Consider the following 23,481-nt stretch of genomic DNA (forward strand, 5'->3'; position numbering starts at 1 on the left):
ACTTACAAGAGAGAAGTAAATGAATTGCAATTAAGGGTGTTTCGTAATCAGAGAAAAAAGTTTTCTTTAACGAAAAGTTCTTAAAACTAATTTAACATTGTAAAAGTCATAAAAATGTGGTGTCAGCACTACAAATGATTCTCAAAACAGATGCTTCAATAAAAGCATCAATTTACTGCTGCTATTCTATGAAGATAGATCGTAGGTTTAATATATGATTGTAGTATATGACTGGTTGGACCAATTCATAAACAACAACCAGCTGTGGAATACGCAAGCTCATCAGTTCTCACCGGTGTTGTACACAATATTATACTGTAGCTGTTTACCATGAGAATGGATGATGTAAAATGGATTAAAAAAAAAACACAAAAATATAGCATACAGTAAAGTATTTCCTCCCATATACAAAATCATACTTGCCTACTCTTCCAGAGTTACCGGGAAGCTTCCAAAAATTGTGTGGCACTCCCAGTCCCATGGCAAAGTAGGCAATTCAGGAAATGGGTGGGTTGATGGTACAATCTGCGATAAATTTCATCATCATAGCCCCACCCCCGCTTTACAATGAAAGGCTTGTCCCAGAGAGGAGACTTATAAAGTAGTAAAGTATGTTCTAAGGCTAATAGGACGGGTATCTGGGCGACAAAAGATGCACAGAGAACTATATAGAATACATCCCCACAGAGCACTACCAAATACAAACACATGTGTTACATGTTACAGATCTTTATATACAGATATGACCATGCTCTGCTCATCTGATCAGTAAGTATTCGCAATCACCTAACCAAAACTCCCAACCCAGTACTTACCATCAAGATTTTTACCATTAGGATGTCCCTGTATGCATTTGGACCAACAGGATTATGACTGCAGTAATATTAACACTACATCCCTTCTCTGCGCTGTGCCCAGCACAAAGGTAGTTATTGGTGCAATTATTAGTGTGCAAACAGATACACATTTTCATCAGCAACACTATGTGCTCCTTTCCTGGGGATAAGTGACAGGTGGCAATGTTGTATACAGTATTCAGCTCTTACAGTCTATGAAGACTGTGCACTGAGGATCATCGGAAGACCAGACTGCAACAACTGATGGTATAGAAACATTAAGAGATAATACTATATATATATATATATATATATATATATATATATATATATATATATATAGTCTCATATGCATACGCGTCCTAGTCACTCGGGGGGTGCGGGCAGTGACTGGAGAGTGGCAGGGAGAGGTGGGGAGCTCCGTCGGAAAAGAACACGCTAGTGTCTCCTACGTGCGTGTCCCCTACCGGCAGCTGGAGGGGGCTGGCGGTTGGCAATTCTATCACCAGTTGCCGGCAAAAAGAGTGGCACACTAACAAATAAAAAAACATTAAATAAGTTTTTTTGCCGAACATTATTACATTGCATCAAAGGAGTTTTCTTTTACTTTTTTGTTTGTCTACCCACTAACATGCTGGATTTTAAACAGCATGTTTTTTTGTGTGCAAGTGGCACACTACCAGTAATATAGTCAACTACACTGTGCTTCCAGAATACTGTACTTTCTTGGAGCAATCTTAGCTTCGATATACAGCATAATATTATAATCTATTTGTTTCTAGGGCACTGTAAGAAGTCCACAAGGTGTATCTTTTTTTCTGTACATAATTCAACTAAAACATTTGACTTTCTGTTTCAAAGAAATGTAAGCACATCATGTCATTTGCTGCTGTAAATATATTTTCCTGTTTTGGGGTACAGTACTTATTGGACAGCATTGTCATAAAAGGGTTGCAGTGCAGCATGTGCTGTTCATGCCTCCTAAACTTGTGATGTCATGACATCATGCTTAGTGGCCAGGCCTGCCAGCTCTAGGAAATAGAGCACTACCTGAAGCATATTTAAGATGCTCCTGGGAGATCCACAGGAGTCATGGGGCTTTTCAGTACAGGTCGAGTATCCCGTATCCGAATATCCGTTATCCGAATTATTCCGAAATACGGACATTCCAGAAAGTGAAAAAAATTTTTTTTTTGCTAAAAACTCACTGGGGACATATGAAACAGCATCACTGGGGACATGATATGTAACTGGCACTATATATGTGCAAGACAATGATTGCTTGGCATTCAAATTCAATATCTGAGATATACACAAATTTTGTTTCACGTTTTGAAACCTTGTTTTTTGAACAATTAAAATATGTTTGTGTGTATTTTATGTGGTAATAAAATATATTTGTGTGTATATTATGTGTTTATACAGCATAAATGCAAGATACTTCAAAATACATCATTGAAATATTAAAATATTTCGAAATACGGAATAATCCGTTATCCAAAATTCTCCTGGTCCCGAGCATTTTGGATACGGGATACTCAACCTGTACCACTATTAGCTGCAGGTGACATTCCAGGCTCCCTGCAGGGTACATGCAAGAGCCATGAGGCAGTGATGGTGCTCCTCCTAGGACCTTGCGCGCTCTGCCACAGTACTGTTTGCACACCCCTAATTATGTCATGTTGTGCAGGGTTTACATCAGACATTGGGCCTAATATAGATTTGATAGCAGGGTAGATTTTGTTTGCAAATAGACAAAACCATGTGCTTTGCAGGTTAGATTTGGTTTATTTTGTTTCTGTGCAGGGTAAATATTGGCTGCTTTATATTTACACTGCAATTTAGATTTCAGTGTCAACAAACCCCACCCAAATCTAACTCTCTCTGCTCATGTTACATTTGCCCTGCCTACAGTACACATGGGCCCTGATTCACTAAGGCTCGCTAAGCATCAAAGATTTGCTGTTTAGCAAGTCCTCTAACGGTGCCTGGTGAGCGAATGCGCACCCCCCCTCCACCGCCAAGCGAACATCCCAGCCGCAGTGAAAATGGATGTTTAGTGTAAACATTCCGGGAAGGTATCAGCCCACCCGCATAACCATGGGAACGCCCAGCATTTTTATGGGGATGCCCATGCACCATCCCCCTGACTGCCTCTATCCCACCCCACCCCCCCTTGTGAATGAGACTGTGCAAGAATATGCCCTGTGATCAGGTCTGAATTAGGTGCATAACTTATGGGGCCTTCACACAGGGCTGCACATTGCCCTACACACGGAGGGATGTTGGGTCTTTTTCTAAGTGATCTAGTTAGATCACTTCAAAAATGGTCTGAAATTGCCCAGTGTGTAGGCCCATTAGAAGGGTGGTACATCCCTATCTTCCATGTCTCAGTTGAACCAGTTGAACAATAAAACAAAACATGTCCTTGATTTCTAAAACAAACCATATGCCTTTGTCTGAGGCTTATTTAGCATTAAGCCATATGGAATTGTTGATGGCACAGACAGTGATCTGTTTAGGTTGTAATTCCACTATCTTCTGTATCTAGTATGAAAGGGCAGTGTCTCTCATATTCATCATAGAGAGTATCATCTGGTGGGCAAAATAATGTACAGATGGGGCAGGTCCCATCTTGGCAGGGGATGGCGATCGCGACCCAGCCGCCAGCGCCATCTGCATAGCGAGAAGGGGACGCGCCCACACGAGAGGTGCGCGCGTCGCGCTTCCAGCGCTTCCCCCGGGTCAATGCCGGATTGTCGGCGGTAACCCGGGGTCCCCGCCGCCTGCCCGCACCCCCCCTAACCCTGTCCGTCTCCCTGATGCGGAGACGGACAGGGTTCCTGTCGCCTCGCCGACAGAGATTGAGACGCGCGTGCGCGTGAGACACACGCGCGTCTTAGTCAGATGGTGAGGCAAGCCGCTGGCGGATTGCCAGCGGTGACGTTCTGGCGATTCGCCAGCAAGGAAGAGGCCTGCCCCATCTGTATGCAGGGAGAGACTAGATAAGCCAAGTAGTTCTTATCTGCCATGTGTAACAGAATTTAGATGTCCTTTAACCCTTTGAGTGCCAAGTGAATTTGTCAATAGGTGTGAAAATTGCCAAGCAAAATTTTTATTCATCATCATTTTTACACAACATTTTTTATTTGAATTTATATAACAAATACGAGCGATGCTGGCATTTTTAGCGGATATTTTGAACATCTTGCACTCAAAGGGTTAAAAGAGCAACTAGAATAAATAATGTTATGAAATTAGTTTAAAAAACATTTGTCATACAGTATGTGTACTGTAACTAACTTCTTTAGTAATATAAATGTTAAGGGTGAAAATGTTAAACATTTATTTACCAAACTTATTTTAAATTAACTTTTGTTTCAAATACAAAGCTGGTAGTTGACTCAAATGATCCTTGCAGGAAACCAGTCTGTGGTTATTAACTGTGAAATATTCACAAGAAATGATTGCCATTTCAAGCAGGAAGGTCAACAATCAGCTTCAAGGAAACCGTCTGCGGAATGAGTGAATTACTAAACCAAATGTAACCAGAGAACAGATGTATTCTCACTTACACATAAAATTAGATACATTGTATTTGACCAATAATAGCTACATAGACAAGTGGAATTGATACTGTTCAATGAAACTATAACAGACAATTATTAAAACACATGTACTTATGCAATTATGAAAAAGAGATGAGCATGACTGCACAACCTCACTTTGCAGGATGATTACTCGCAATACAGTAGTTTAAAATCCTGGAAATCAACTTTGTGTTCCAGCACATATGTTGTTCAGATCAAGGTTTCTATCATTTGCATTTTGGGAACTTTAAAAATGTTGTATGGATTTCTGTTAGAAATTCTGTTTCCTGATGATCTAATGCAGCCATTCCCAACCTTTTTTTCTCTCCCGTACCCCTTGATTAGGCTTTTCCTTTATGAATAACCCCTCCTCTCAATTTGAAATATCCACAGTACTTACGAGTGGACTGGAAGTGAGGAGTATGCTTATCTTATGTGTGTCCTTATATTACGGAGCAGAGGAGTAGTAATGTGTGGTCAGGAATCAGGTCCCTTTGTGCCTGGCTGCTTGCTGCAGTGCCGTCTTTCCCATTGGGTACGATGGGCAGTTGCCCGGGGGCCCTAGGACCTAGGGGCCCCCGGCCCAGCCCAATGGGAAAGATGGTGGCCGGGGTCCGGGAATCCGCTCACCCTCGCTGGGGGATCCGGGCAGGGGGATCAGGGCGGTGGCGGTAGCTAGAAGCCTGATTCGGCGAAGCTCTATTTGCCGGCGGGGCGGGAAGCGCTGTTGCATTTGAATAGACTGGCCGGACGCTGATTGGCTGAATTCAGAAAATCAGCATCCGGCCAGTCTTTGAAAAGGCACCAGCGCTTTCCTCCCCGCCGGCAAATAGCGCTTCACCTCCTAGCTAGCAGTGAATTTAATTTCGGGGGTCCGTGTGCCGGGGTTCTGATCACCCTCACTGGGTGATCCGGCAGGGGGATCAGGGCATCGGTGGCGGTAGCTAGGAGCCCGAAGCGGCGAAGCGCTATTTGCCGGCAGGGGGGGGGGAGAAGCGCTGCTGCATTTAAAATGACTGGCTGAATGCTGATTGGCTGAATTCAGCCAATCAGCATCCGGCCAGTCTTTTCAAATTCAACAGCGCTTCCCACCCCCACGACAAATAGTGCTTCGCCGCTTCGGGCTCCTAGCTACCGCCACCGCCGCCCTGATCCCCTTCCCCAGCGAGGATGGTCGGATCCCCGCCACCTGGCCACCATCTTTCCCATTAGCGCTATTTGCCGGTGGGGCGGGAAGCGCTGCTGCATTTGAAAAGACTGGCCGAACGCTGATTGGCTGAATTCAGCCAATCAGCGTCTGGCCAGTCTTTTCAAATGCAACAGCGCTTCCCGCCCCGCCAGTTAATAGCGCTTTGCCACTTCAGGGCAGGCTCCTAGCTACCGCCGCTGCCCTGATCCCGCTGCCCGGATCCCCCAGCGAAGATGATCGGATCCCCGGCCGCCGGAAGCTGACTGGCTGCCGCACGGAGCCAGAGAGGTGAGGGTTGGGGAGGTGACTGTGGGCTCCTGGGCAAACTAATTTGGGGGGGGGGGGGTCCAGTGAACTAGGTTGCCCAGGGGCCCTTCCTAATGTTAAGACAGCCCTGGCTTGCTGTGTACTGTCTCTGGGGTTATCGCTAACGCCTGTAGGATTAATGCCACTGCTTCCTCCACCCATGTTAGCATAGGGCAGATGAACGCTGATGTCTGAGGGCAGCGCAGGTAGCTCCTAGTGGATTTCCAGTTGGGTAAAAGCAATAGGAGACTCTGATGATGCTGCAGACGGAACCGGAAGTGATGCAACTTGGACACATCTTCCACCATCGGGAAACTTCTTCCTCACCGTACACCATTGCCAATATTATTTTCAAGTACCCCAAACTGATCTGTAGTGTACCCCCAGGTGTACAAGTACCCCAGGTTGGAAAACACTGATCTATTGACTAAATGTAGGGATTGGTGAAGCATATAGTACAATATATATTTTGTTCTAGTAAGCTTTTTTATAATTATTTGTGTAAATGTGTCCCATCTAGCTTCTGATCTCATTCAGGGTTTATAATATTGCGTAGAATGAGAGAAAACTTTGCATGGTTTGAGCCATCTTCTACTCATAGATAAAATGCTATGTTGATTTGTGGGAAGGGCTGGTTTACATGATTAGAGGGGAATGCTGGAGGTTTCTCTCCTGAGCAAAATAATCAGCTTTGGACAGCTATCTTTCATGTGATATTGTTAATGTAGTGGTGTACAAATGCCAGTTTCCTCTATGTGTGGCAGCACTGGTAGGACCTATATTTTCTTTAGTAAAGTAATCTGGACATTGAGCTGGATCTGCTATCAAATCCAATTTTCATCACAGCTGTCCCATTGGAATTGATAAATTTGCACTTGCTGAGCAAATTTTTATGTATGATGTAATGTGAGACACTTATAAGTCTTTTTTTTAAGAAACTGGTTAACCCTTTGCAGTCAAAATTTTTTTTCAATTCAAACATTCTGCTTTATATGTTTAAATTAATTGTAATTATTTATTTTATTATTCAAAAATGATCTACATTTAATGTTGAACGATGTTAATGTTCTTATTTTGAAGTGGCTCACGATTGGATCTGCTACTAGCACTAGGGCTGTTGAGCCTGACTGGATGTTAGATCTGAAAGGGTTAACATATACACACTGAAATAATACACTTGCTAAATAAAACAATGTATCATATTGGGCATATTGACACATTGACTTTGTATGATTCACCATATTTGACTCAAATTAGTGGAAATGTGTACACATTACATGCTTCTGGCAAGGTGCCACAACAGTATAGAGCCAGATATGGGTTAGGTAAACCATGCCATGTACAGTAATAAACCATACACTGGACTTAGAGCCATTACTCTGGGCATTAACTGTACATACTGTAATATTCATTCAGAACTTCTACACACACTTCTTTTGTCATACTATGCATGGCATTTGATATATTTAATCCAGGCAACCTGAATGCAAAATACAGACACCGCTTAGCAGTGATAGTGTTGCTACATAGCATAGATAGTGTAATGCCACCCATAGTTACAGCCAGGGCCGGACTGGCCATCTGGCACTTCTGGCAAATGCCAGAAGGGCCGATGGCCTTGTGTGCTGATTTTGTGTGCTGAGCCCACTGCTTCGAGTCCTGAGCAGCTGGGCTTCATTCACTCTGCGCCGGCCCCACGTCATTAGCATATTGCCGCCATGCCACTGCCGTGTCATGATGTCAAGAAGCGATGATGTCAAAGTTTTATTGTGTCTTATGGGCATTACTTGTGTGTCATAATATGTAATGGGCAATACAGTGTGCAGCAATGTGTAATGGGCATTATGATGTGTTCTATAATGTGTGATGCCACGCCTCCTTTCTGTGAGGCACGCCCTCTCCTACTGCAGGTGGGCCTGTGTGCTCAAAATGCCAGGGCCGATTTCTGGTCCCAGTGCGGCCCTGGTTACAGCTCTAGTATACAGTGAAGTTTATCCAATCAGATGGACCTTTGTTGTCTTACAAAAAATATACATTCACTGCAATAAAACAATCTCTATTCTTCACATCTATACAGCATGTATGGACAGTGATGATCGCGTTCATCGCTGGAAGGAAAGCCACTAAGTGCATACATACTGAGCGGCTTTCCCCCTGCCCGGCGCCGCTAATCAAGTGCAAAACAAGGATCGATGGTGTGCAAAGTGCTTGACAAATATTTGGGTAAAGGCCCATACACACTCAGCGACTTTGAGCTAAAAGTCGCACAAAACAGCAGGTTTGAGTGTATGTGTGTATGTGTGCCCAGTGTGTATGCCCCGGGAATGAGCGGTGAGCGCTGCTGCGTGCTCCTGCATCATCGCAGGAAAGCCGTTCATCTGCTAACCAGCAGATGAGCGGCTTTCAGGACGGCTTTGCATAGCTCTGCACAATGCAAAGCCGTCCTGAAAGCCGCTCATCTGCTGGTTAGCAGATGAACGGCTTTCCTGCGATGATGCGGGAGCACGCAGCAGCGCTCACCGCTCATTGCCGAGGCATACACACTGGGCGGCTTTTAGCTGAAAGCCGCTCAAACCTGCTGTTTTGTGCGACTTTCAGCACAAAGTCGCTGAGTGTGTATGGGCCTTTACCCAAATATTTGTCAAGCACTTTGCACACCATCGATCCTTGTTTTGCACTTGATTAAACATTGCATATTATTTACATTTAAATGCTTAGTCATTGCCATTAATGAATGAATGATGTCTATCATTTGCATTATCCCATGATGTAAATCACTATAGAATGTTATGTTGTAAAGGTATAAAAGCATGATTAATGAATCTATATTTATGGAATTATTTCACTTTTGTACTCACCAATTAGGATGGAGGCAGTTAACAGCTTGGGGTCATAAGGGCTCTTTCCTCTACCATTCTCAAACATTGAATCCTCCAGTTTAAATATGTTATCCTGCTAGGGGAGACGAGAGGACATTGTTTAGCAAATGATTCATTATTACAGATAACCATTACATATATTCATTCAACTAATGTAAACTGAAACGGATAATGTGCAGGACTGAATGGGTGGTGATTGTCTTATCAGTTATGAAGAACAAATAATGACCAGTCCACTGTCCCATATTGTTTAAACGTAACATGAGTTTTTTAACATTTAAAAAATAAGATGGATTTAATATCAAACTAGCCTTCTTTTTTAGGTAGAATTTATGGTACTTCTTTACTTTCACGGCGCCACTCTAGATAGGACAGATAGGATACTAGATAGGATACGATTTGTATGCGATTTGACATAAGATATCGCATAAGATATAGGATAGGACAGATAGGATACTAGATAGGATACGATTTGTATGCGATTTGACATAAGATATCGCATAAGATATAGGATAAGATTTACTATCCATTTCATTACCCCACTATCCACTAGGGCGTGGAGTTGATTTTATATAGCGTGGCGAGCGCAGCGAGCCACCGAGCCCGAAGCGTGGCGAGCGCAGCGAGCCCCGCGAGGGGACACGGATGTTGTTTCAAAGCAAGTCCCCAATATCGCATACCATTTGCATGCAATTCCATAAAATACATTCTGTGTCCCCTCGCGGGGCTCGCTGCGCTCGCCACGCTTCGGGCTCGGTGGCTCGCTGCGCTCGCCACGCTATATAAAATCAACTCCACGCCCTAGTGGATAGTGGGGTAATGAAATGGATAGTAAATCTTATCCTATATCTTATGCGATATCTTATGTCAAATCGCATACAAATCGTATCCTATCTAGTATCCTATCTGTCCTATCTGTCCTATCTGTCCTATCTGTCCTATCTAGTGGCGCCGTGAAAGTAAAGAAGTACCGAATTTATTTTCTCCGTTATACCAAAACCAATATCACAAAATGTAGTTGTCATGTATAGGACAAGCCAGGTGCACCAGTTGCAATGATAATTCCCTGTGTTATATTTTTAATGACACCTATGAGAAAGAGCAATACACAAAACATAAGAGCCACAGTTACATATGGTACACTTTTACTCATTTTCAAGGAATGTTCTTTCCTATTCTCCTTCCTATTAATGTGACTGAGTGTTTGCACCACACGATAACCTCCTGTACTGTATGTTTATAACAGCAATACTGTAATAAAGTCATAGAGCAACTTAAGAACATAGAAAAGCTACCATAAATTTAGGAAAATAATAGTTTAGTGCTATAAATATGTGGTGTTTGCACCACACGATAACCTCCTGTACTGTATGTTTATAACAGCAATACTGTAATGAAGTCATAGAGCAACTTAAGAACATAGAAAAGCTGCCATAAATTTAGGAAAATAATAGTTTAGTACTATAAATATAATATATTTCTTAAAATTCACTTTGCTTTCCTGTGCCCAGGATACCAGTTCCTCTACCTACCAACACTTACTAGCAGGTCATAGTCAATTGGGGTGCCGAACCTGTCCCGACAGGCATTTACAGGACACCGGGATCCTGATGGTCAAAACACCGACAGACGGGTTCCCGAAGGCCACCTGCAATTTTCCCTCGTGGGGGTCCACGACCCCCATAGAGGGACAATAGAATAGGTGGTGAGCGTAGCGGGCCACCGTGCCCGCATCGTGGTGAGTGCAGCGAGCCCAAAAGGGGCTTTGTTGCGCTCGCCATGCTGTCTGATTTCGGCCAGTTGGCCAGACTAATGACTGTCGGGATCCCGACTGTCGGACCCCTATACCACAGTAGTCAATTGGAATTTTGGATTTTATCATCACGCTTTTCAGTTTTTACAAAGCTGATGATGCTAACAGCAAAGAAGGAGGATAGATATATAAATATTCTTGATGGATGGTTGTGAAATTTTGTATGATATTTTAAGTTGTGGATGTGACTGTTAAAATATAAAAATAGGTAAAAAGCTCATGATTATTAATAATACCGCTTTCAGACAGCAAATGCCGGGTCGCACCTTGGATTAGGACACGGGTCCACATCACATGGGGCCGAGTTGAGTGGCGGTGCATCATCCAGGGGCTGGGGAGGAGGCAGCGCTCGGAGCTGACAGCACTGCCTCCTCCCTACTGTGAACGGGAGTCGCTCGACCCAGGCCACCCGTTCACACTGCACTTGACATGAGAGCCATGTTCAACCCTGGTCGTATGTTTTGTCTTCAGCTGTTTATCTTATACATGAATCCAGTTTAATAGATAAAAATACAAAATTACTATTATTAGGTAGGGATGTAATTTAGTAAAATATATATTTAAAGAAAAGAATACCTTTAAGGCAAGGGGAAATTCAGTGGGCTTTGGCCAATATCCTTTAGTGATTTCATACTATATATATGTATTTCTACATGTCATGTGGATGATAAATTAAACAATTATTGTGTACAGTAACCTTTAACTTTGAAAAAAGTAGCTAAATTGTCCATGCTTAGAAACGATTAGAGGGCAACTTAGAAGGAGCTTTGGGAGTCAGGGATTTGGACAACATTATTAATGATTTTTAAATCTTGGACTGAAGCATACTCATAAATATTCAACCTTAAAGAAATGTGTTACTATATGTAAATGTATGATGTGCCATATTTACATTTTAGATTGTTGCTTATTAACTTTTCACCTTTTAAATTAGTGTGCCTAAAGAGCATTGAATTCATTATCATTCCTATTAAATGTCAAATGAAATAAGTATCATCCACAAAACTATGAATAACGTAAATTTGATTTAGGTACACAAAATCCATAATAAACAAATATTTAGGGGGTATTTATCAAAGCATGGCATTAGATACAGTTTAGAGAAAGAAAGTACAAACTAATCAGCTCCAAACTGTCAGTTTGCATGCTATGCTTGAAGAATGACTGTTAGTAGCAGATTGGTTGGTACTTCATCTCTCACCAAGTTTTGCTAAATATTCCCCAGAGTGAACCAAAACAAAACCCAATGGGTGAAATTTACTAAGATGGGAATTCTATTTTAGATGGGATGTTGCTATGGGCAACCAATCAGAAGCTACTTCTTATTTATTTAGTACCTTCTAAAAGATAATAGATAGAATCTGATTGGTTGCCCATAGCAACATTTCATGTGAAATGGAACGCCCATCTTAGTAAATTTCCCGTAATGACTTTAGAAAAGGAATTTGATTTATGTCATAAATGTATGTCATTCTTTCATAAATGTATGTATGACTTTCCAATAAATTAAGGCTCTTTCCAAAACCGAATAAAGAAGAAAAAGTTTAAAGCAACATGGGTACTCATGTATCCCTGAAGAGAACTTATTCTTCTTCAAGAAATCTTTCATTGACAATGCTTCTTTTAGCTTAATTCAGATTCCTGTTGCGCTTAAACTAACAGGATAAGTTGGAATAAATTCTTCTAAATATTTTGCCATATTTAGTACCCAAAAGCAAATATGTTTTCTTGCCAGAGCAAACTTCATACTGGTGTTCTTATTTCAAAATGATATGGCCTTAGACAGCAAGCACATAGCGGACACAATGTTGCAATTAAGTGCATGTGGACTGTACTGTACTTGCCAGTATTTGATTTCTTGCCTCCTGGAGATTCTAGTGATTAGGTCCTGGTGGGAGGTGAAGACGGCATGCCACCACAAATCATAATGGCCTCTACTTCACAATGCTGTGATTTGTGTCAGTGACTGGCAGGGAGAGGAAGCAAGCTTGACTCTGACATAAGCAATGCATTATCATAAGTCATGCTTGCCTACTCTCACAGAATGTTTGGGAGACTCCTGAATCTCAGGGAGTTCTCCCACTTTCCAAGGAAAGTAATCCAACATCCCTAAGATCACCAACTTATTTTTATTTTATTTATTAAACAGTTTTCATATTGCAAACACATATTCCTCAGTACTTTACAGAAAACAATGCATTCCCTACTCCAGTGAAGCTTATAATTTAGGTTCCCTATAACATGTACACACACACACACACACACACACACACACACACACACAAACAGTTAGCAGGGGAACCCAGCCATAAACTGGGAAAACATACAAACTCCTCACAAATTATCTGTGACTGAGAACTGAACTCACATCTTCTGTACTCTGACGTAGTAGTACTAACTAATGCACCATCCATGCTTAAGTGAAATGGTCACCACATGAGGTGATGACATGATTCCCTACATTTTTGTCATCATGGTCGGCACAAATTTTATATAGCTGCAAATTACAGTATTCCAAAGTAAGGGGTTGGGATTTGAGGACAATTTGTGGTACTATGGAACCTGCACCCTCCCAGCACTACCTCCCCTCCTAGAAATTGAGGCAGAACTGACAAGAATGGAATAAGTGCATATTCACTTCTCCAGATTTACTCAACCTCCTGGCCTTCACGCGAGATAGCCACGAATGACCAGCGGACTTGACGCTGGCTGTCAGAATACCGAAGCTAGAATCCTAAAGGAGGGAATCTTGACAGGGGTCTGGCGAGTATACGTGTATTTCTAGCATTAACCCAATTATATTATATTTATTTTATTTGTGATAAGAATGCTCTACATGAACACCAATGTGTGCTGTGTTGTACATAATGCAAAGCTTCCATCCATAAAGCTAAATTATATGCTGTACTAGCAACCTAGAATTTCCCCATCATACTGTATGTGCATCGGATTGACACTTTCCTTTTTCTGCTATACTAATAATGATTATAATTAATAACAATCTTTTCAGTGGCTATCAATTTATGTCAAGGGAAAGGCCATCCTTTTAATTTAAAATTTCTCATGTATTAATGCGATGTGTTATATTAAAGCATGAAACAGCTATTAGAGTCAAATGAGCGGAAAGAATATTGAGTGTTTATATGCTTCAGTTCATATACAGATCTGAAATGCGAAGGCTATTTCTGTATCATATAACCAGCATCATCATAACGCGATGCACACTCTGAAGTGATTCACAAGTAGACCCACAGGACCCAGCAATAAAAACATTTGTCTCTTCTGCAGCATTCCTCTCATTTCACGTTGATTAAGGGAGACATTTCTAAGTACAAGTAGAGAGCTTGCAGAATATGGCACTATACATTACACCACAAAATCGGACATACAGTAGATGTAACACTAAAGTAGATACAAGGACTCAAAGGGTATACGAGGTAAAAAGATGGGGGAGTCATATTAAATATGTCCTTATATTATCATACAGAATATGCATACTTAAGGTTTTTATAGAAAGACTTGTATTTATATTTAAAGGTATTAGCAGTTAATTTCACTGACATCTACTGTTAAGCTTGTTCTGTATTTTGAGCTGTAAAGAAAATGGTAAAGCACTTTGAGTCCTATTGGGAGAAAAGTGCTATATAAATATTATTATTATTATAATTGGAAGAAAGTGCATAATTACAAATGCAGTGATTTAGTTTACATCTGATAGGGACATTTTAACAAAAGCGGGGTCCAAGTGAAATATATCTCTGCATTGCCCCCTCGGAGAACATGGTACCTATACAGAAAACAGCAGACATATTGCCAGTGTTTTTGCAATCTGAATGACAGACAGCAAATATCCAGCAAGTTCTTCAGAATATGACACCTGCACCAAATATAGTAACGATACTAGCTAGCATTAATGCCAGAGTCTTCTCTATATTCTGTGTTGGAGGCTAGAGAGCAGTTGTGTGGTGCAGGAAGAGCCGGCAGAGCATGCATTCCGGTAGTCAGCAGGGGGGGGGGGTGCATTAAGCATTCTGGTGGTGGGGATACCAGCGTTTACTATACCAATGCCGGGATCCCAATTACAGCCAGAGACCATCGATAGAATCCTGAATTCAATGAGGATGCCAGTGCCAGAATCCCTACTGCTAGTATATCAAATTTATTTATGCCTGGCTGGCTTAGGCCTGGAAGGGGGTTATGCTTAGGCACCAGAAGATGATTTAGGGTTAGGTTTCAGGGCAAGGGGGTTAGGTTTAGGCTGTGGGAAGTAAGGGGCCATCCTTGTACTCTAAGGATCAAGTTCCAAACTTTGCAAATTAAATATACATTATACATATGTTACAATATACTGCCCAGGACTAAGGTGTATTTGGAGCAGTGCATTGCTGCGATTAATCTGTTACATAGTTATCCATGCTCTACAGTATTTGCTATGTACATTTATTAAGGGGCCTAGACTTACACTCTATGATGGTTATCCAAAGCCTTTGTGGAGACTGGACCCACCCCTTAATATGGGCTCAAACTACTACAATCCCCCAGTGGACTCTGTTTGGAAAATTTACTTAGATGGGAGTTCTATTTTTTCTATGTCACATTTGCACCTCCATATCTGCTTCTCCACAAGTGCGCTACTCTATTCCAATGCTCCTCTGTACTTCTTGCTCCTTCCCGATGTCTTGCTAGAGAAGCACACTCACTAATTGTAGGAGGCTGACTCTTTCTTACAGGCCACAATTTTACTGTCATTAAAGAGTGCATTTTAGTTTTATTTTTCATGTTGCAGCAGCAGGAGGTCTTGTGTGGGGGATCATAGAGACAAACATACAAACAGTGTGTATGTCTCTATGGACCTACTTTTTTGTTGCACATTTGCTTGTCTACTCTTTGTATGTGTCTGTGTCTTTCTTTCTTTCTCCCTCTGTCACTAATTTTAGATTTGTTTTTATATATATATGTGTGTATTTTGTATATCTTCATCTTGCATTCCCTTCTTTATCCCCATTTTTGTGTCTGTTTGATTCATTTTAAGTAGAGATGTACGATATGTTTCTCCAGAAGTCCAAATCCCCCACCCCCCCAATTTTGTGGATCCTAACTGAATCAATACTAACCGATCACCCGAGTAAATGCATTCAGAACAGAGGTCCCAATTGGAAATTTGGATTTTTAATCCAAATTTGGGGTTTGAATTGTAAAAATGAAATGGTTAACTGTTTTTTTTTATCCAAGAATATCAATATTTTTATAGTTTTCTAACCAAATAAAAAAAAAATTCCAAACCAAAACACTTCAGAGTGGATTTGCCAAAACAGAAAACATGATGATGTATTTTATTTATAACCAAAACATGGGGTCTACTCTAGGCACATCTCAAATTAGAACTCTCATGTATTGATCTATATTTTTACCTTATTATACCATTTACCACCATGCATGGTTCCCTTGTTCCCCTCTCAGCTCACTTTTTCTCTTGCCCTTCTCCCACCACCCACACCTTCCTACACTTCTGCTATCCTCACTTTCCTCCTTCTATTCTGGGGGCTGTTTGGGAGGGAAAGGTAGAATCATCTCCCTCGAGAATGCCTCCATAGGCAATCTGGGGCATTTAGCTTGGCAGAGTGGTTAGCAGGCGCAGAAATCAGGGTCAACATGCAACTTTTCCAAGTTTAAATAAATTAAGTGAAGTTTTACTATCAGCAAACAACTAACAAACTCCACTGAGATGTAATGTAATAGTTCAGGGGTCACAACTGTTTAAAAGGAACAGTGAAATCAATGCAATGCTTAACTACTTGGAACAGTCTATAAATTACAAATTTTCAAATGAAAAATGTATTTTTTGCCATGGATGTCAAGGATTTACATGCTCTTTATGCATGCTAATTAAAAGGTGAAAAGTTAATTTAGAATAATATGAAACATAAGAGTAGCAGCTCATAAATTGATATACAATAACAAATTTCTAAAAGGTTCAATATCTCCATGGATCTGCTTTACTCCAAGATCTATAAATCATGAATAATTTCATACAAGCCCTTGACTCCTATTTCTCCTACTAACTTGCCCCTTAATCCTTTCTAAACATGGATACTTTAACCCCTGTCCTATTTACAATTTCTCAAAGTTAAAGGTTTCTGCAGACAATCAGTGTTCCATTTATCATCCAAACTACATATTGTAACTCAGTATAAATATTTATGAATCCACTTAATGTGCACACTACAGATGTACTGTGCTATACAATATTTCTGCTGAAAAAACACAAACAAAAATTAAACATTGGTGGACAAAGATGTACCTCAACCCACCGAATCTTATTTGTTTTACAGTGTTCTATCCCTAAATAAAATGACTCTGTTTTTTTAAGTATGTAGCAGACTTCAGGTATTGACAAATAGCTATTTATTTATTACCATTTATTTATATAGCGCACACATATTCTGCAGCGCTTTACAGAGAATATTAAAACATTTATATCCGTCCCTTTCCAGTGGAGCTTACAAACTATATTCCCTACCACATGTACACACTACGATATCTGCCAATCTACTGCTTGACCTTCACAACCTTCAGAACAGCAGCACTAATGGGCATATTTATAACAATCCCACAATCCACATCTCAGATGCAGACCATGGGATGTGATAAATTTACAATGTGGTTATTGTATACAAAATAGGGATGTATCAATTATTGCATGTATGGACAGAGTTTGTGAGAAAACTTTACCTCTTTGAATCCTCTCCCCAAACTTCTCAGGGTATTTTTCACATGTCTAAAGCTGTGTACACACTGGGGTGATAGGGGCTGAAATCGCTGGAAATATGGTTGCTGGTGACCATATTGCCAGTGATGGGAGTGTGCCCCAGCGATAAATCGCCGGGTGCGCTCCCCCGTTTTCGGCCCCGTTCTAATCGCTGGTTGCAGGAGCTTGCTCCTGCGACCAACTGATTACCTCTGCAGCACCGCCCGGCAGAGGTTCCCTTTCATCAGCGACCATCTCTGGTCGCTGATGAAAAGGAGAAACTGAGCAATATATTGCTGAGCAATATATCTCCCCCGTGTGTACGGGGCTTAACTGTGCTGACTTCTCTCTACCCTCTCCCACTGCTGCTAAGTAAGAGAACACTTACCTGCACCCAGAAATGGTGATTGGTGATCTCCAGGCATTTGTTCCTGTGCTGCTGCTGTGACCCCAGTGATCAGTAAAATAAGCAGAGATGCTGCCTCTTTGAACAAACAAATCCAAGTGAGTCCTGCCACCCTACCAGCCTTATGCAAATGGCCACGCTGATGGTCCCTGGATGGTACCCAGGAAATATCTGCACAGCTTTGGGATTGAGTGCTGGTTCAACTGCTCTGTATATTCTTACTATAAATGCGGTAGCCTTGGAAGAGAATAGGTGTCATCATATTAAAATGGGACATCCTGCTTCTTAGCCCTGACTAGCACAGAACCATGTTATAAAGAAGCTAAATAGCTGCACTGCACTTTCTCAGGTCCTGACATTACTGATGAAGTACACAAATGGATTCACTGCTACAAATGTTGCTACCATCTGTATTTGGACTAAGACACCCACAGGTGACACTGAAAATCCAAGCAGCTGCATACAAAGACACAGCATACATCAGAAATCAGTTGATAATCAAAGTTCTAAATATGCCTATGGTCATGCAACATGGCCACAGCCCTCAGGAAGTAAGATGCTGAAAATATTGCTGCTGCATACAAGATCCCAGTCATAGTCTCAAACATGTCCCCAAAATGGTCAAAGCACACCTGAATCTTTGCAGACACTCCTCATTACTACCCATAAATTCTCTATGACTGTCAATCACTTTAGTAGAAAATCCTCTCTACAACCACCATCACAACACAATCACAGCACATGTGAAGTGTGACTTAGGTGCAGACAGCCGATAACCATTTAACTGCATAAGAAAAAATGGTTTCCAGCCAAATCTGAATAAGGCCCTATAGCTCCTGTACAGTGCAATAATATGGGCTTCTCCAAACACTATTGCTTGACAATCAAAGCCTCTCATAAAATCCGAACCTGTGAGCAATGTCAGTTAAGCCCAGCACTGTGCTCTGACATGATGGAAAAAACTAACATCTGGAGCTCCAAGAAGCATGCCTTTAAAGGAAATTACAAAATATGGGCTATGTAGATATACAAAAAAGAATGACAGGCATGGCAACTAAATTAAAAAGGTGGAGGGTAGGAGTTGAACTAAAGTCTGTATAACTATAAACATGTTTTAGTCAGGTAAGCTGGAAAGCACAAGAACCATAACTATTCACTGAATATCATTTTAATTGTCACTGTATCACACTGTAGCTTCACCAACACTTTAAGTTAAAACTGCAACTATTTTTAATGCTGAGTTTAGCTAGTATAAGAGAATTCTAAATCTGCCATATAAGCAAATGGCAGATGCTCGATTTATGTTGGCTGAAGGATCTGCAACCCCCCTACTCATGAGGGGGAGGACTGAGAGCAGGAGGGGGGTTTGAGCGCACCAGGGAAGCTAATAGGTTTAAGCTTGGGGGGAGGGAGTTATGGCTAGGCTGCAGAAGTAATCATGAGGGTGGTTAAGGTTGAGTTGTAGGGGTGGTTAGGGTAATGGATGGGGCAGACAGACTGGCAAGGTCATTTAGCCCACTTGGATCTAGACTGCAGATTTTCTTAATGATAATAAGTATTTGGTGAATGTGAATTCTGCCATGATGTATGTACAGAAGAGAAATAATCCAACTACAACCATGCAGGTGTAAGATTCTCCTTGAAATGACTGCATAATTATAACAGGAAAATATAATTTTCTTCTGAAAAGGGCAGTATGTTGCATGTGCTGATGTACATTTATACACAATTCTAAACTATTTTCAATGGACAAAAACCCCTGTGTTGTCTCAGTCTAAGCTCTCATATGAACATTATTCTCAATGTATTCGGTCAACATAAATATGCAATTTACTTTTAAAGAGAGGCACAGATTGAGATTCATGCACCAAATAGCAATATAGACTATTTGGCACCATTTATTTTTAAACTTACAATATTGAATGACAGAGATATATAATAATACTACTACTAATAATAATCATCTGTAAAGAAAAAACATAAAAATGTACAATAATAATGCACAAGTTTGAAGACAATAGAATTTTAATCGACTGCAATGAATAATATTATTGCTTCTATAATGACCTGATCACTTTGAAAAACTTCAACCCATTTAAATACACACTCTGAGATCTCCTATATGTTGTAGGTGTTGCTCTACAGCAGTGTTTCTCTACCTCCGTTCCAGGGATCCCTAACCGTTCACATTTACCAGATCACATACAATAGCAGGTGCACGGGTGTATTACCAATGGTCACATCCTAGAGTTTGAGACTCTGTGCTCTATAGCACACATTATGGTGTCTAGTGGCGCATACGTACAGATCAACTAATTGCTATACAGAACACGTGGCAGGAGTTAAACAAAAGACGCCAGTTCTGGAGTAATGAAATCATTTCATCATGGAAATGTCAGAGGGGCAGAGATTTACAGTTCTATAAACATGAGATGAAATTAGACTAGATTACCTACTGGCAACCCACCCAGTTCACAAGAAATTTGCATTGCTAGCCTTGTCTGCAGTCTAATTTAAAATAACAGTATAAAAGGTTGTCCAAGCATCAGTGAGGATAATTGATAATTATTGTGGCCTGAAATATAAGATGCTCACAAATCTAAAAAATACGTAATAGACTTAAAAACGCTTTTCAAATACCTAAAGCTTGCATTTAACTTTTCCATTTGTGATAGAACTGTAAATAAATTATTATAATAATAATAGACGCAGGGTGAGCACCTCGAATGGTATAATGGTTAGGATTACTACCTCACAGCGCTGAGGTCATGGGTTGGATTCGGTTACCACCATGGCCCTAACTGTGCGGAGTTTGTATATTCTCCCCGTACTTGCGTGGGTTTCCTCCACGTGCTCCGGTTTCCTTACACAATCCAAAAATATACTAGTAGGCTAATTGGCTCCCAACAAATTAACCCTAGAATGTCACAGTGTGCTCCACTGTGGCATGAACAATGTAAAATATTTGCTGTAAAGCGCACTGTGGAATACTGTATGTGTGCGATATATAAATAACTGGTATTAATAATAATAATGGGGCCCAGAGCTGAGAGCGACCCTGCTTCCCTGTCACAGTTACATGTGTTATATACAAAGACAAACCTACCAAAAATGTACAGCGTGCTGCTGCTATGGGGCCCAGAGCTAAGAGGGGCATACCTTTCCTGTCACAGCAAAGCCTCCATAGGTGCAGGGGGTGAAGATGCTATGGGTCCCAGAGTTGAGAGGGACCAACTTTCCATGCCACAATTACTGGTGTTATGTACACTTTTTCCCCATTGGAAAAGCCCTTATAAACTTTTGCATTGGGGCCTCTGCTCTGGCTCATTGGAGGTTATTCTGGTTGGTGCGTACATTTCCGAAATCTTTCTGAACGGTCCGCACGCCACGCTGTGCGGACATCGTACGAAGAAACGCTCACCGGTCCTCGGCATACGGACGGACTCCCACTAGAAGAACAGGGCGTGTTTACGGACGACATCCAAACCTTGCGTGTGCGGTGGGCACACACATATTCTGCACGGTCTTACAGCGTTTGCACGGTCTTACCGCGTCAGAACGGACGGGAACCTGCCCGTACGCACTGATGCGGTGTATTTTAGCAAAACTCACCACTATTATCTGAACTCCGAAATCTGAATATATAAATTTTTCAATTTTATGTTTGACTAATAAATTTATATTTTTATCCCCAAATGTGTGGTTTTATTGGTAAATGTACAAGTGACATGTATATTTATATTAGTGATAGGAAGTTCTGTCCATTGCTTGCAGTGCAAATGTGTTTAACAAATGCCGCCGTGCTTTCAGCATAGCTTTGTGTGTTTTGTAATGGACCATTTAAGCTGCAAGGTTTCCAATTGAAGCAATGAAAAGAGTGTAATTAATGAGTAATGAGTAGAGGAGTGGATTGTATTGTGTTCAGGTGACATTGGTTCAGGTGCGGGAGTACTAATTGGGCGATCCGAATGCCTAGCACATGACCGAGTGGTGTCCGCAAAGAAATACTTGCTTATGGACACCGCATATTTCTTGCCTTTTGGTTCGTTTGCAGTCGGTGTTCAGTCCGAATGTACGCGTACCATAATTAGTGCACTCCCTCGTGTACGCCCATGTTAACGCCCAGTTTAGCCCACTTTGAAACTACGCCCCTGTGTACTTCCAAATGACGCCCATAATACGCCCATATCTCCCGAGTGAATGCGGTGCACATTTCTGTACGGTATTAGTAAGAACAAGTACGGAGACCTTGCGTGGCACATGCGTATAGCGTTGCCCACGCATGCGCAGACGGCTAAAAAACGCCATCCGAAAGAATTTGGAAAATTACGCATCGACCAGAATAAGGCCCATTGTGATGTGATATACAGGACATTAAGTTACATGCTCTGGCAGCACTATGATGTGGCACAATATGAAGTGGTGGCACTATAGTGTGCCTCCACCCTATATGACACTGTAGGGGGAATTCAAATGTCAACGCCTGTCCCAGCACCGTGCACCAGCATTATTTAAATGTTACTGCCAACGTGTGTGCACACATCTTTTTAGCTCCCTATTAGTTTAGTCAGGTTTAGGCGATGTGCACGCCGAAGCCGGACCTTAATGGGCCGTGAAAAAAATCTAAATTTGAATATCGCCCCTGTCATTTCCCATCGCTTTAGATGGAAAATTGGCCACGATAAAACATTTGAATTCCCCCCTTTATGTCATAATGTGAATTGGGCAAACAAATGTGTACTGGAAGCTCTACAATTTGACTCAGTGGGAGATTTTCTAAGCCTCAGAGAGTGATAATTTACCAGCCATTCAGCTCCTGTCATGTTACAGACATGTTACTGTCATGTGTTTACAAACCAACCAGCTCCTGTCAATTTTCAATTTATCTCTCTTCACTTTATCTCTCATAATAGGACCAGGGTACAACTATGGGGCAAAAAAATGTAAAAATGCTGTGCACAAAATGTTGCTATTGGGCCCGCAAAGTTTGTCTACATCCCGATAATAATAATAATAATAATAATAATAATAATAATAATAGTAGTATAATGATCAATAATAGTAATGTATTTAATATGTGTGAATTTTGAGTATTTATTTCATTCATCTTGATTCTTTGTAATCTACAAAGAAGTTGAAGTCATATAAACAAAAATCACTCTGAACTATATCCAGTGTTATTTTCTGAGCATAATGGTCTTTTAACTGTTCGTCTGCTTTTTATCACAATGGGATATAATAGAGGGAAACAAATAAAACACATGCCATATTTTTGTTAGCTAAAGACTTGTTTTTAAGACTTTCACATTGAAAGGTGAGATCAGTTTAAGTTCAGATATGACAAGTTTAGCAGAAGCCTGGACTGACAGCTGATTCCCTGGGAAAATATACACTCATAAATGAGACATTCCAGAACCTTCCTATACAACCTTGGTCTGTTAACATGCACAATAATTGGAAGAAGACCGTTTGAATGGATAAATGGAAGTTTTGAAGACCGTTTTATGTTTTCCAGCTAAATCGCACATATTTTTGTTTTTTTGCGAGTATAATATGATATATAGTCTAATGTTGCCAATTAGTAGTAATACCACAATGTTACATAGATATTCTTGGTTTATAAAACTTTCTAATTCTGTTAACTTGTTTACAGTATATCCACTTAATAAGCTAAAAAGAAACTATCGCCTTGTAGAATGTTTTGTTAGATGTCT

General features: G+C 41.0%; 1 protein-coding gene across 2 annotated transcripts in view; it reads right to left on the bottom strand.

Moving 5' to 3' along the window:
• The window catches only part of SEMA3A (semaphorin 3A), a 221,723-nt gene that overhangs the window by 73,420 nt on the left and 124,822 nt on the right, over positions 1-23,481 (bottom strand). The window contains exon 5 of one of the 2 annotated variants that reach the window (XM_083183085.1): positions 8,780-8,873. In XM_083183085.1, the coding sequence (XP_083039211.1) occupies positions 8,780-8,873 (94 nt within the window). Of the gene's footprint in view, positions 1-8,779; positions 8,877-23,481 lie in introns of both variants that reach the window. The other variant, XM_083183084.1, reaches the window with a different exon arrangement.

The sequence above is a fragment of the Crinia signifera genome, chromosome 4, assembly GCF_055691185.1.
Source record: "Crinia signifera chromosome 4, ASM5569118v1, whole genome shotgun sequence".
NCBI classification, from domain to species: Eukaryota; Metazoa; Chordata; class Amphibia; order Anura; family Myobatrachidae; genus Crinia; species Crinia signifera.